Source organism: Mastomys coucha, unplaced genomic scaffold (assembly GCF_008632895.1).
Source record: "Mastomys coucha isolate ucsf_1 unplaced genomic scaffold, UCSF_Mcou_1 pScaffold19, whole genome shotgun sequence".
NCBI classification, from domain to species: Eukaryota; Metazoa; Chordata; class Mammalia; order Rodentia; family Muridae; genus Mastomys; species Mastomys coucha.
This window is the reverse complement of record NW_022196901.1, coordinates 6138200-6150559: the sequence shown is the minus strand read 5'-3', so window position 1 is coordinate 6150559 and position 12360 is coordinate 6138200. Positions and strand designations below refer to the sequence as shown.

General features: G+C 39.6%; 1 protein-coding gene across 4 annotated transcripts in view; it reads right to left on the bottom strand.

Moving 5' to 3' along the window:
• Kiaa1324l (KIAA1324 like) overlaps positions 1 to 12360 on the bottom strand; it is a 204476-nt gene that overhangs the window by 23051 nt on the left and 169065 nt on the right. For all 4 annotated transcript variants that reach the window (XM_031380008.1, XM_031380011.1, XM_031380010.1 and 1 more), the window contains 3 exons: positions 9581 to 9770; positions 8355 to 8451; positions 7474 to 7575 (listed from right to left, as the gene is read on the bottom strand). In XM_031380008.1, coding sequence (XP_031235868.1) covers positions 7474 to 7575; positions 8355 to 8451; positions 9581 to 9770 — 389 coding nt within the window. The remainder of the gene's footprint in view (positions 1 to 7473; positions 7576 to 8354; positions 8452 to 9580; positions 9771 to 12360) is intronic.

Here is a 12360-nt window from a genome sequence, read left to right as displayed (position 1 = left end):
CTTGGGCTTCCTTCCTGCCACCATTTGAGCATATATACTCCACTGAGTTTGAGTTCAGATAGGTTTCCCTGGGCTATGTGTGTGGTTCTATGGTTCTTTGAGGAATCTACACTTAGTGTGGAATAGGATGTGGCTTTGGAGTATGGAGATAATAATGTTTTCTCCTTTTCCTGGCAGAGCAGTTAGATTTAAGTTTTTCTTTGGATCGGTTCCACCTTGTCTCAGCATAAGAGGCAGTGCATTAGCCAGTGCCACTGCCACTAAGTGGCTTCCCATCACCGGCTTCATGTGACTTTCGGCCCTTTTAATTTTCCTCGTTGTCCATAAGATTTTTCCTTTTATTTACAGACCCAGAGTAGGAGAAAGGATTTCCCACATTCTCTACTGCTTTTTCCAAACTGCTACTGAAGTTTGTTGTTGCTTTACAAACATAACAGTAAATATTTCAGTGACTTATTTACTGCTTCGCAGTCTGGTCTTGGCTGCCATCTTCCTTTCCGTTCCAGGCAACTAACTTCCTTTTGAAGTCATAGAATAGATGTTTTCGTTGAATTTGGTAGGCCTACTCTTCCATCTTTCCTCATCCTCTTTCTTTAACTGTACATTATACTTTAATAACCTCAAATAGACAGCAAAGACAGGCTATGGTAAATCGTGAGCTACTGACACAAGACAAATGATTCCTCCCAATAAGTGAATGAACAGTTGGACCAAGGGAAGGAATACACATAACCCTTGTGGACTCCTCTAAGCAATCCCAGGAAAGATTATTGATATTCAGTTTTGGCCATAAGATCCATAGAAGCTCACTGGACAGAGAAACTCCCTTAGAGACCCTTCAACTCTTGGGAGTTTTTCCCATTTTCCCTTAATCTACTTTTCACTCTGCTCACTCCTTGTCCCTGGTTCTATATTCTTCTAGGTATGAAACAACAAAATTGTAAGATACTGGAACAGGGTAACACTGGTGACCATTGATCATGTGGCATCCTAGTTCCCTTAGTCAAGTTTACCAAGAGAGAAGAAGGGCTCCAATACACTCACAAGCCTACAACTATATACAATCCAAACTGTATTTTTCTAGATACCAGCAAAATTCAATTTCTTGGTTAACTAAATACATTCAAAAACATGAATACAACTTTTACACTTTTAATTATTGGCCTTGTTTTTAACAAGCCTGTCTTTCCAAAGTGGCTGCACTATAAATGAGATATATTCAGTTTAGATGCCAACAGTCTTCCTTATGTGATAGGGGCCTAGTATTTTTTGTCAGGACTATAAACAATAGCAAAATGTTCTTTAGGGGAAAAAAAAACAAGAATTAGCTGTCTTAATTCACCTGTTTGTAAGTCAAAGAAATGATATGTGTAAACTAATAAACAGAGACTTATAAAAAGAATAAATAAAATTGGTAAAATTTTACCACATAAGATAACATTTCCTTTCCCCCCACTTCTAGGTCAAGAAAAGCAATTCAAAATCATTTTTTGAATTATTTTTGAATAAAGCTCCAAATTCCTAATCAAAAAAGTATTCCAATATAATTATAATCTTCAATTTTTAAAGTAATTATATTTTCTGGTCACTTAGCAAAAATCATGCCTATGTTCTCCAGCTCACTTTTTCTGAGAAGGGAGAGCCAGCTGAGGAATAAACAAGCTTTTTATTCTGGAGTATGGAGACTACAGGAAGTCTGCTAAACTTTGAAACCAAACATGAACAACAAGATAAAGATAATTAAAGTTGCAAAACCTTTATAACTCAAGTTTTAATTCAAACTGGACTTTAAAATGGCAGTTTTCCTCCTTCCCTGCCTCATTTTTATAATTTGCCGAAGTTAAAGCTCTTCTGTCATTACTAGACTGTTGCAATGAGTAAAGCAGGAGAGCAAACTTGGGAAGCTCAAAGCAACACAAAGTTTGAAGACTATTAATGTGAGTCAATTTCTAGGGAACTGACAAAAAAGCACAAAAACTTCAAAATAAAAAAATATAGATATTCATGTCACTTATAATGTGAGAACCAAGTAAACAGGGACATCTCAGAAAAACACCGGGAGGCCAGGAATTTCTGTCAAGCTTAATAAGATAAGCTCAGGAACTTTGGGTAGGTGGTGGACCTCTCCAGAAGGGAAAGGCTAATTAACATTCCTCAGACCACAGGGTGAGAACCAACCTGCGGGTGGGGACACATTCCACAGGGTGGACCTTTGTCCACCTTCAGGCAAGGGAAGCCCTTGCCACCTCATTCCCTGAAGACCAATCAGTTTAAAAAGTCACACTGTTTTGCCAATCACATTGTGTCTAATGGCTGCTGCCCTGAAAATTGTATAAAAGCTCCCTAAACAAGCTGTGCAGGGTCGCTTCTGCTCCTTAAGGTCTGGGATGGCCCCAGTGCACTGAAACATTAAAAATCCTCCTGCTTTTTGCATCAGTCAGGCTCCATGTGATTCACTCGGAAGGTCTCCAGTAAGCTAAGGCTCGACAGGGTCTTACAAGAAGGCTGTCATTGTGTCAAAATACTACAGTGATTAGCTACTTTTTTCTTGGTAGATTTCACTTTTCTAAGGATCCACTTAGGTTAAATGCAGTTTAGAACCAAGTCCTTAATCCTTTAACCCAATGACTCTTTTACTATCGGTGGCACCCAATTTTGATTCTTTGAAATAAACTGCATTTCAGAGTTTGAATCAAGTCATCCCTCTGAAGCATGCCAGGATACAGAGGCTGTCATCCGACCTGCAATTCCTCTCAGCCTTGGCATCTCCTGAAACAGCCTCTCTCTGTTGCACATCCCGGGCATTGGGATAAAGCCCTCTAGTGTCCGATCCATAAAACATGCTATCTTGCCTCAGATTTTAAAGGATAAGTATGACTGTGTCTTATACTATTTGACCTGTTACAGCAAAACAGTATAAGACTGTCTTATACTATTTGGTTTGTTATATTCACTTGAAAATTACAGAATCTTGTTTTCTAAATTTACAGAGGCTCAGGTGGCTAAGTTCACAGTGCTTCTGAGTGAGGGCTTATCCTCTGTTTCACAGATGATGTTTTACAGTGAATTCTCATATGGCATAGAGCTAGCTCTTTAGGGCTCCTCAAATGGCACAGAGCTAGCTCTTTAGGGCTCCTCACATGGCATAAGGCTAGCTCTTTAGAGACCCTACATGGCATAGGGCTAGCTAGCTCTTTAAGGACTTCATATGCCACAGAGCTAGCTAGTTCTTTAGGCATCTCACATGGCAGAGGGCTAGCTAGCTTTTTAGGGTACCTTTATAAGAACACCCATTTCATTCATGTTGTCAGAACCACTGTAAGCTAAACACTTCTCAAAGCTACTGCTTTCTAATATCACTAGGCTGGGATTTAGCAATGTAATGTTATTTTAGCATATGAATTTGGGGAACACAAACTCTCAAACCTAGCCAACTGAATTTTAACATAGGGTATCTTTTAGCTGTGACTCTTAGAACAAAGGATTTAAAAATACACCTTTATGGATTTCCCATTCTAAAGAATTCTTCTAAGATTAATTACCACAAATTAGTACCTATTCAAGATCATATTAGTTAACTCACTTCCTGGTTTCCTTTATCTAGTTTTATTACCTCTATTTAAAAATTATTCTAAAAGTGGATGAGTGTTTTGTGATGTGATTATAACCATCTCTTAAATGACTTATTCATGTTCGAATTGCACAATTATAGCATGTCTTCATTAAAGGTTTCCCTTTCTTGATTACAGTGTTTTTTTGAGTATTTTCAAATGTTCATAAAGCTTTTATATGCATCAGTACACTTATGTTCTAGGAACATATTTGGCCTTAATCTTTTATGTTATCTTGCTTTTCAAATTTGTATATCTAATATCTTTCTGTAAAGAAGCAGAGGGAAGAGATAAGGAACTCATTTAGTCTATCTCTGACTCTTAATTTCAAATGGGTAGACTTTTTGACATTAATAAGCCTTCTTTTATATCTCAACCAAATGCTACATTAGAGTCCAATAAACCTAATGACTTCGATATAAAGACTAAATTTGAGCCTATGGTATAAATCCCTGGAGTACTCAATTCTTGAACACTAATCAGGACAGACCTGCGAAGCATCCCATTGGTGAGATGCAACACCCTCAGAGGCTGTGGTGAATGTGAAATGAATTTGGAGTCTCCAAGAGGATTTCACAAAACAATTTTAGACTGACTAAAAAACAACGTAAGCAGTTGAATACAATCATAAACTGGTAAGAAGTAAAGAGAGAGATGAAGATGATGCTCTTACATGAACATTAATGATGAATGCTTAAAGAAGGCAAATCAGACAGAACTTGCAGATCTGCTGAGCTGTACCCTAGGATAAATCTACTTTGCCTCTTTATTCAGTGCACTTCTTGACAAATCTCCACTCAGGAGACATTGCAGGACAGTGGCTTGAAATACCGAGATGGAAAGGCATTTTGTCATGAGAGAACAAGAGTTATTAGGAGGTTGTTCCATCCCAGGTGTGGTACTCAGCAGCTATGCAACCTCAGGCTCAGTGCTTCCTACATGGTGAAGTGAATATGTTTAACTCAAGGATCTTCCAGAGCACATCTGTCCAGTGCCTGCTTTCTAGGAAGGTACTTGTGTAATCTTTTCACTAACTCAAATGCCTCATGCCCTTGAATGGGCAGTTCTCAGAGGCAATGGTCTGATATGCACTGTCCCGTACAGTCTCTTTAGCTTCCCGTCTATCCATGTGAATTTGACCCAGGGTTTAAGAAGCCAGGGGTGGGCTCATCTATGCAGATTTATTTAGAAATATTAGCAGTCCCTTGCAGAAGAAACTTAGTGTGTACCTAAGCAGCAAACTTCATTAGATAAAAAGCCTCAGAAACAACTGGGGCTGTCAGATTTCATTTGCCAGAGATGTCACATTGTAAAGTTTTCACCTACATTACTCCAACCCCTCCAGACATTTTTTGGAATTAGGTACCACATACTTGCATTTGCCAGATCAAGCAGAAAGGTTGAAGTTTATAATCACAGATGAAATCAAAGTCCAAATAACATGATCCCTCTCAAATACATACTCAGCAGAACATATACACACCCCTCTTCTCCCTGTCCAGACTCGTCACTTTTCAAGAGCCAAAGGGTCTTTTGAAAGTTTTCCTGACCACCAAGGTTCAAAGACCCTGCTGACTATTACTAACACTGAAGTCATCTTCATATGGCTGGCCAAGAATAATTCCTGATGTGGCACTATTGTAAGATCTCACTTTGACCTCTTGGTCAACACCATCTGAAGGCCAACTGTTTGGTTACCATCTTCTCCTTGGATATTTTAAAGCTTCCAAAACATGCAACAATAAGTCTCCCTCAAAAGTAGAATGAGAAACCTGTCTAGTACTTCCCTGTTAGTTGAAAATCTTTATTCAGCCCTGCAGCAAAAAGAAAAGAAAAAAAACACCCTAATTTTTTGAGAACAAGCAAGCTGTTTTTCTTGTTCTGATCCTTGGGCTCCCCCTTGTGCCATGATGGGAAATTCACTCAAGAGAAAACTGAAGGTCTTAACTTTTGGCTGTGGGACTCAGTATAGCTCCCTAGAGTAGTTGTCTACATGTATAATATCACAGCTACAAATGAATTTTTTATCAAGATCTGTGTGCAAAATTCTGCTATGAGTTCTACATTTTAAATCAGCTTTTCAAAAGGCCAAGATACCAACAATAACACTAGAGAATAGAGAACCTGTCTCAGGAAAATAGAGCATGTAAAATCTATGGTATGTTAGGTCAACAGAAAGGACCCTCCGATTTTAATATGCTTTGCAGTGGCCCTCTATTTTTAGAAATATTCCAGTGTTCAATACCCAGAGACTCAGAAATAAATTTTAACAATAGATATTCTAAGTTTTCTGCTGCAGGCGATCCAGAGAAACCCCGGTGAATACACAGTAAAGTTCCCTTAGAGGTAAAGCTTGCCAGAAGTCAAAAAGAGAAACTTTACATTCTTCTGCTCATGAGATGACATCCTTTAACCCCATGAGGCTATATTTTATTTATGGTAAGAAATCAAAATACGCCCTATCAGAGTAGAAAATGATTTATTTTCTACAGACCATACCCGGTCGTTAGGATAGCATCTGCTTGAGTCAGAGACCTGGTGAGGAACCTTTAAAGCCACCCAGATGGACTCTGCAGACCAGACCCAGAGAGGTTAATTACAAAATCTGGAAAAGGACCTCTTAAGGGCTATAGTAAATGTAATGAGCACCACAGCCCAAACTACCCAGCAGAACCCCAGAGTGATGAGATGTGCGTCTGTTTCTGGAATCGCTATGTGCATCTTTACATAAAGACTCTAGTTTGCTATGGGGAATCCAGCTGCAAGGGAGCAGAAGGATGCTCTGTAGCCCAGGAGCAACCATCTCTCCCCATTTCCCTACCCATGTCTGTTTCTCACTTCACATTCTTCTCTCACCTTGAATCATTAGAGCAATGGAAACCAGAGAAGCAGCTGGTGAGAAGTGAATGCTGTGTACCTATATATCCCAAAATAAACTCATGTTACTGTGTTACTGGTGTTATTGTTGCTAGAATACACAGTAGTTTCAGGTACAGAGCAACATTTTCTAATCCACCTGTAGCATAAACAGGAGAGCTTTAAATCACTCTTAAGTGAAGTTACAAAAAACCTAAATTATTTTCTTATTAAAATGATTTACACAGAACCACACTATCACCCAAAGGCCCCTTAACTAAACATCCTGAACAATACACTGGAAATACTGAGATAGTTAAGTGTTCTTCGTGGGGATAGTAGGCTGTATTTAAATGAATATTTTTCAGTGCCTAGGAGTTATATTTTAGTGTTCCCAGCAAAAATTAACAGGATAATCAAATTTAGACCACAGAGAGCTGACACCTCGATTTCAATCAATTGAATATTCTGCATTATGTTCTACTGGTCAGATTTATCCTGATGATTCTGTGTCAATTCCTCAAAAACCTGAGCTTGAAAATGGAACTAAACGTTGTCTTTAAGACCTCATTCCCTTTCAGAGAAAGGAATCATGACTCAGATTAGATTAGTTAGTCCAAGGCCTTAACATCCAGTTGATTTTTGATCTAGTCCTAGGAAACAGGGACGTTCCCATCCAATCAAAGAAGATTGATAAAACAGTGAGAATATACACAAAAATACAAACAGTACAATTCATTGTTTATTGCCTAAGTCAGTTTGAAGAGAGTCAGATGCTGAAGGCAAAATGGACAAGGGGATGTCATGAAAGAGGCTGGGAAGCAGTACAATTGACTAGGACCTATTCATTTGATTCATGCCCTGACATATCCCTACAACACACCCACTGCTTCTTTTGTTCTCATTCTGATTTCCATAAAGAATATGTTTTAACAGTAATAGTCCAGATGGATTTGCTTCCAAAAAAGGAATTCGACATGGAATAACCCCGTAGTAAAGTGAGTACCTGGGAACCGAGATCACACCTGCACCAGGTCTCATGGGATTACACCTCATTTTCACAGCAGTCGATCGTCCATTAATACAAGATGTGGTGGCTGTGGAAGACCTGTTGTAAAGTAGGTACTAGATTAAAGACCAAATACAATACAGATGACCAGGACAAAAGGGTCATGTACAGAATGGCTCCCGTGCTCCATGAACAAAAAAAAGAGAACATCATTAAAGGTTTCTAATTTCTAACTTAACACAAATTCAGTGTATTGACTTTCACCACCTGTATGAAGATGACCCATCATTAAGGCATTTAGTAAAATTATTATGATTTTAATCACAGTGACATTTTTTTAAGAAAATAAGAGTCAATCATATCAAAACATCAAGCTGAATAAAAAGCAAGTAAGTGAATAAGAAGCAATTACTGCTTAGGCAATGAACCAAAGTCTCCTGAGAGAGAGAGAGAGAGAGAGAGAGAGAGAGAGAGAGAGAGAGAGAGAGAGGAGACATGGTATGTGTGTGTGTGTGTATGTATTGTATACATGCATGGTGTATGCATGTGTGTGTGCAAGGTGTATGCATTCATGGTGTGTGCATTATATGTGTGTATGTGCAAGATGTGTATGTGTGCATGTATATGTGCGTATATTGTGTGTGAAATTATATTAGGCTGACAAAATATTCTGTTTCTCTTTTTTATCAAGCCATGTAATGCCCACATCCTTATTGTCCATTGAGTACAAGCTGCCATGCTAGGCACCCTGAAGCAACATTATCTTTCTCTCTTGCCACAAGGAACTTATAACCAAGAGTAAGAACTAAAATCTACAGATTCAGACATATGAGCTCTTTATTTGAAAAATAGCCACAAGACAAAATACCTTCACTTACTTATAAAAGAAATGCACATCTGGTACTTGGCTCGGTGACACTGGAAACATATCCTCCTTGACATTAACGTTTTGCAAGGCATTGTCAACAGTGACACCTAGATAACATTGAAAAACAAACTCTGAAGCAGCAGGGGAGATTAGGTTTACTTAGTCTCTGTACATCTGAGTACAAAATAGCTTTGCCTTGACAATCGTCCCTTCACCCATTCCCTCACCAAGCCTGGTTCTCTCATGCCTGAGGTTCAGTTGGCTTTATTTAATTACTGATTTGCTTAATCAGAAAGACAGGATTTCCGTTCTCATAGATAAAACAGTGGCAGACTCAAACCTCTGCCAATTAGCTGGAGCCTGGCAGCTGACCTTGGTGCTGAAGCTTGAAGAGCAGTACATTTGGCATCCACAGCAACACTCTCAGATCAGGTTTCACACCCCCAAATTCTCACTGCTCCCAGCAGTTATAATGAATTTAATTCCTAAGAACCACTAGGGAAATAGATTACTCTTAAAGTTTTCCTATATTATAGGACCTCAGACAGAGGGAACAAAACTCAAGGAACCAGCATCCTCAATGAAACACATTAGTACCTATTATGACGTACATGCCCTTTAGATTTTCAGTAAAAAAAAAAAAATATTTTTATTTGTACAGATACACGCAAACATGTATATACATACAGAGGCTGGAGTTGACTTGAGGTATCTTCTATCTCTATCTTATTTTTGAAACAGAGCCTCTCACCGGACCTAGAGATCAACCATTTCTGCTAAGCCATCTGGCCATCAAGCCCCAGGGACTTAAGGGACTTACCTTTCTCAAACAGCACTACAGTTTCAGGCTGACCCACATACCTAGATTTTGTATAGGCACTAGAGTTCCAAACCCAGGTCCTTTCCCTTGGGCAGCAAACACTTCAGCCATCTCCCCAGGCCTATTTTTATATCTAAAATTATTCAACTAAAGAACCTGAATGAAGACAAACCTCTCATAAAGCATTATATCTCATAAATTTCCATTCAGGAATGCAGAACCTTCTTATATTCTTGTACTCTTGAGACTGCCAATACTGGCCAATCACTTCCATATGACTTTTACTTTGCAAAATGACAGTTTATTAGACTGCAGGCTTTAATCATGTGTTGTAAACAGCAGTATGATGACAAGTTATTGTTACGATAAAATGAGAATGAACACATACATACATACATTAACCAAAGGAGACTTACCTAAAAACATATCTGCCAGAATGATAGATTGAGATGACAAGGCTGCCCGGAAGCCCTTACTCTCAGAAGGAATAATAGTTGACTGGCATACAAATGCTCCAACCAAATTCGTGTAATCATCTGACCCTGTCACCATTTCCTTTACCGTAAAGTCTGAAATATTGTTGGTACAGAGAGCCATTTTTCTCCCCTAGGAAAGCAAAGTCACAAGCAAAAGTTTCACTGATAATCGGCCTTTAATCTGAATCTCAATTAGCTTGTGACTTTTATCAGACTGGGTGCTATCTCCTTACCACAGAGATGCTCATTTAAATGTTCTGGGATGATGCCCAGGCATCAGTCTCAAGGCAATTCCAATGTTCAATGAAGGGTGGGAGTTGATGAAGTTATGCTAAGCCAAAAACACTGCTCCTCCTGGTACAAGCATCATTTGTTTTGGATGAAAGCCATATAACTCCAGGAAATAAATAACATCTAAGAAATGTTCACTTCATAGGCATTCAGGGCAGGCAGGAGACTGCTGATGAAGATTTGGCTGCCAAGGAAGAAACTCTCTCTCTTTTCTCCTTCATAAGTCTAAGTATGGTTGTAGAAGGCCTAAAGGCTATTTTGCTACAGAATCCTAGGACAGCTGAACTCTAGACACTTGATCACCACTGTATCTTCGCAATCTACTCTTGGACACAGCAATATATCAGTTTATACAATGATTTGAAAGAATAAAAGTAAACAAGGAGTTAACTTTTCAGCCAGAGGCTGGCTGTACTTGTATAATGCTTAAATACACTGCGAAGAACTATAGCTTGCTCCATAATTTTTACAAAGAAATATAAAAAGAAAATTGGAAAGCTATTTTATTGACCTTAGAGTATATACACACAGACACAAAACATAAATAGTTCTTGTTCTTAATGGAACTAGCAATTTTAACATATAAATTTTCTCCCACCATAAGGCTTTCTCATCACAAAACAGGAGTAATAGATCTTTATTAAATTGTTGCAGCCAAGAAAATAATAGAAAATTGCTAAAAGTCCTGGGGTGGAAGGAGGAGGAGGAAATGACAAAGACTAAAAGAAAACAAGTAAGTGCAATAACGAGAAGTTGGGCCTAGTTCCTGCTATTGTATTCAGATGAGTTTGAAGTTATCCTGGACCATATATTGAGTTGTACATTATCCTGGGCTACTCACCCCCCCAAAAAAGCCATACATACATACATACATACATATATACATACATACATACACACAAAACTTCACACCACATATATACACACTCATGAACACACATATACATGTATATACATATACAGAGAGAGAGAGAGAGAGAGAATGAAGACATTGAACAAGATACAAAATACAAGATACAAAAATAGCATTAAGAAATACAAAAGATAATGGAACTAATCTCATTTATTGCTCATATCAAGGTATTTAGTATGCATTCCGTTATTAAGGGGAAATGAGTGACCAACCAATCTAGTAAGTGTGTTGAGTTACCACCTGTAAAGTCAGGTCCTGAGTGTTTTGTCTTAGCCAGGGTCCTATTGCTGTAATAAACCACCAATGGAGGAATTAGAGACAGGACTGAAGGAGCTGAAGGGATTTGCAACCCCATAGGAGGAACAACAATATCAACCAACCAGACCCCACAGAGCTCCCAGGGACTAAACCACCAACCAAAGAGTACACATGGAGGGACCCATGGCTCCAGTGGCATATGTAGCAGAGGATGGCCTTATCTGGAATCAGTGGGAAAGGAGGCCCTTGGTCCTGTGGAGGCGCGATTCCCCAGCATGGGGGTATGCTAGGGTGGTGAGGCAGGAGTGGCTGGGAGGGTGGGGGGTGGGGGAACACCCTCATAGAAGCAGGGGGAGGGGAGGGAAGGATGGGGTAGGGGGTTTTCAGACAAGAAACAAGGAGAGGGGATAAGATTTGAAATGTAAATAAAGAAAATAAATAATCAAAAATTTTCAAAAAACATAAAACAAAAGCAACTGGAGAGGAGTTTGTTTCATTTTAAAGCTTATTGTCCATCATACAGTGATGTCAGGGCAGGAACTCAAGCAAGTCAGTTACTTTGAAGCAGGAACTGATTCTTTGAAGAAGAAACCCTGCTACACGCTTGTTCCCTATGGCTTGCTCAGCTTGCTTTCTATACACTAGTAGCACCACCCACACTGAGCTGGGACCTCATGAGCAAATTATTATTAAGAAAATGCCTGCTTTTTCTACTTCCCTCTTCACTTAGGAGGAGGTTCTGCAGATCCACAGCCCTTTCTGCCCCTTCCCCACAAGCAGAGAGCTTGCCTTCAGGGAGTGCTCCAACCCAGAGAGTCAGGAGGAGGCAGGACCAGCCAGGAGGCACAGGCCTCAGAAGCAGCAGGGCAGCTTGTGCAGAATACTTTCTACCTCCCTCTTCACCTAGGAGGAGGTACTGCAGATCCACAGCCCTCTCTGCCCCTTCCCTTCAAGTGGAGAGCCTATCTCCAGGGTTTGTTCTGACCCCAGGACTCAGGAGGGACGACTGATCCACAGGCCACTACACACAGGTCTTACTTGAGGAGAGCTGATCTTCCAGAAGTGCTGACACAGGCTTACAGACCCACAGGAGGAACAAGCTCCAGCCAGAGACAGCAAGAACATCTAACACCAGAGATCAACAGATGGCAAAAGGCAAACCAAGTAGTCTTGGTTACTAACAGAAATCAAGACTACTTGGCTTTATTAGAACCTAGTACTCCCACCACAGCAAGTCCTGGATATCCCCCCCCCCAAA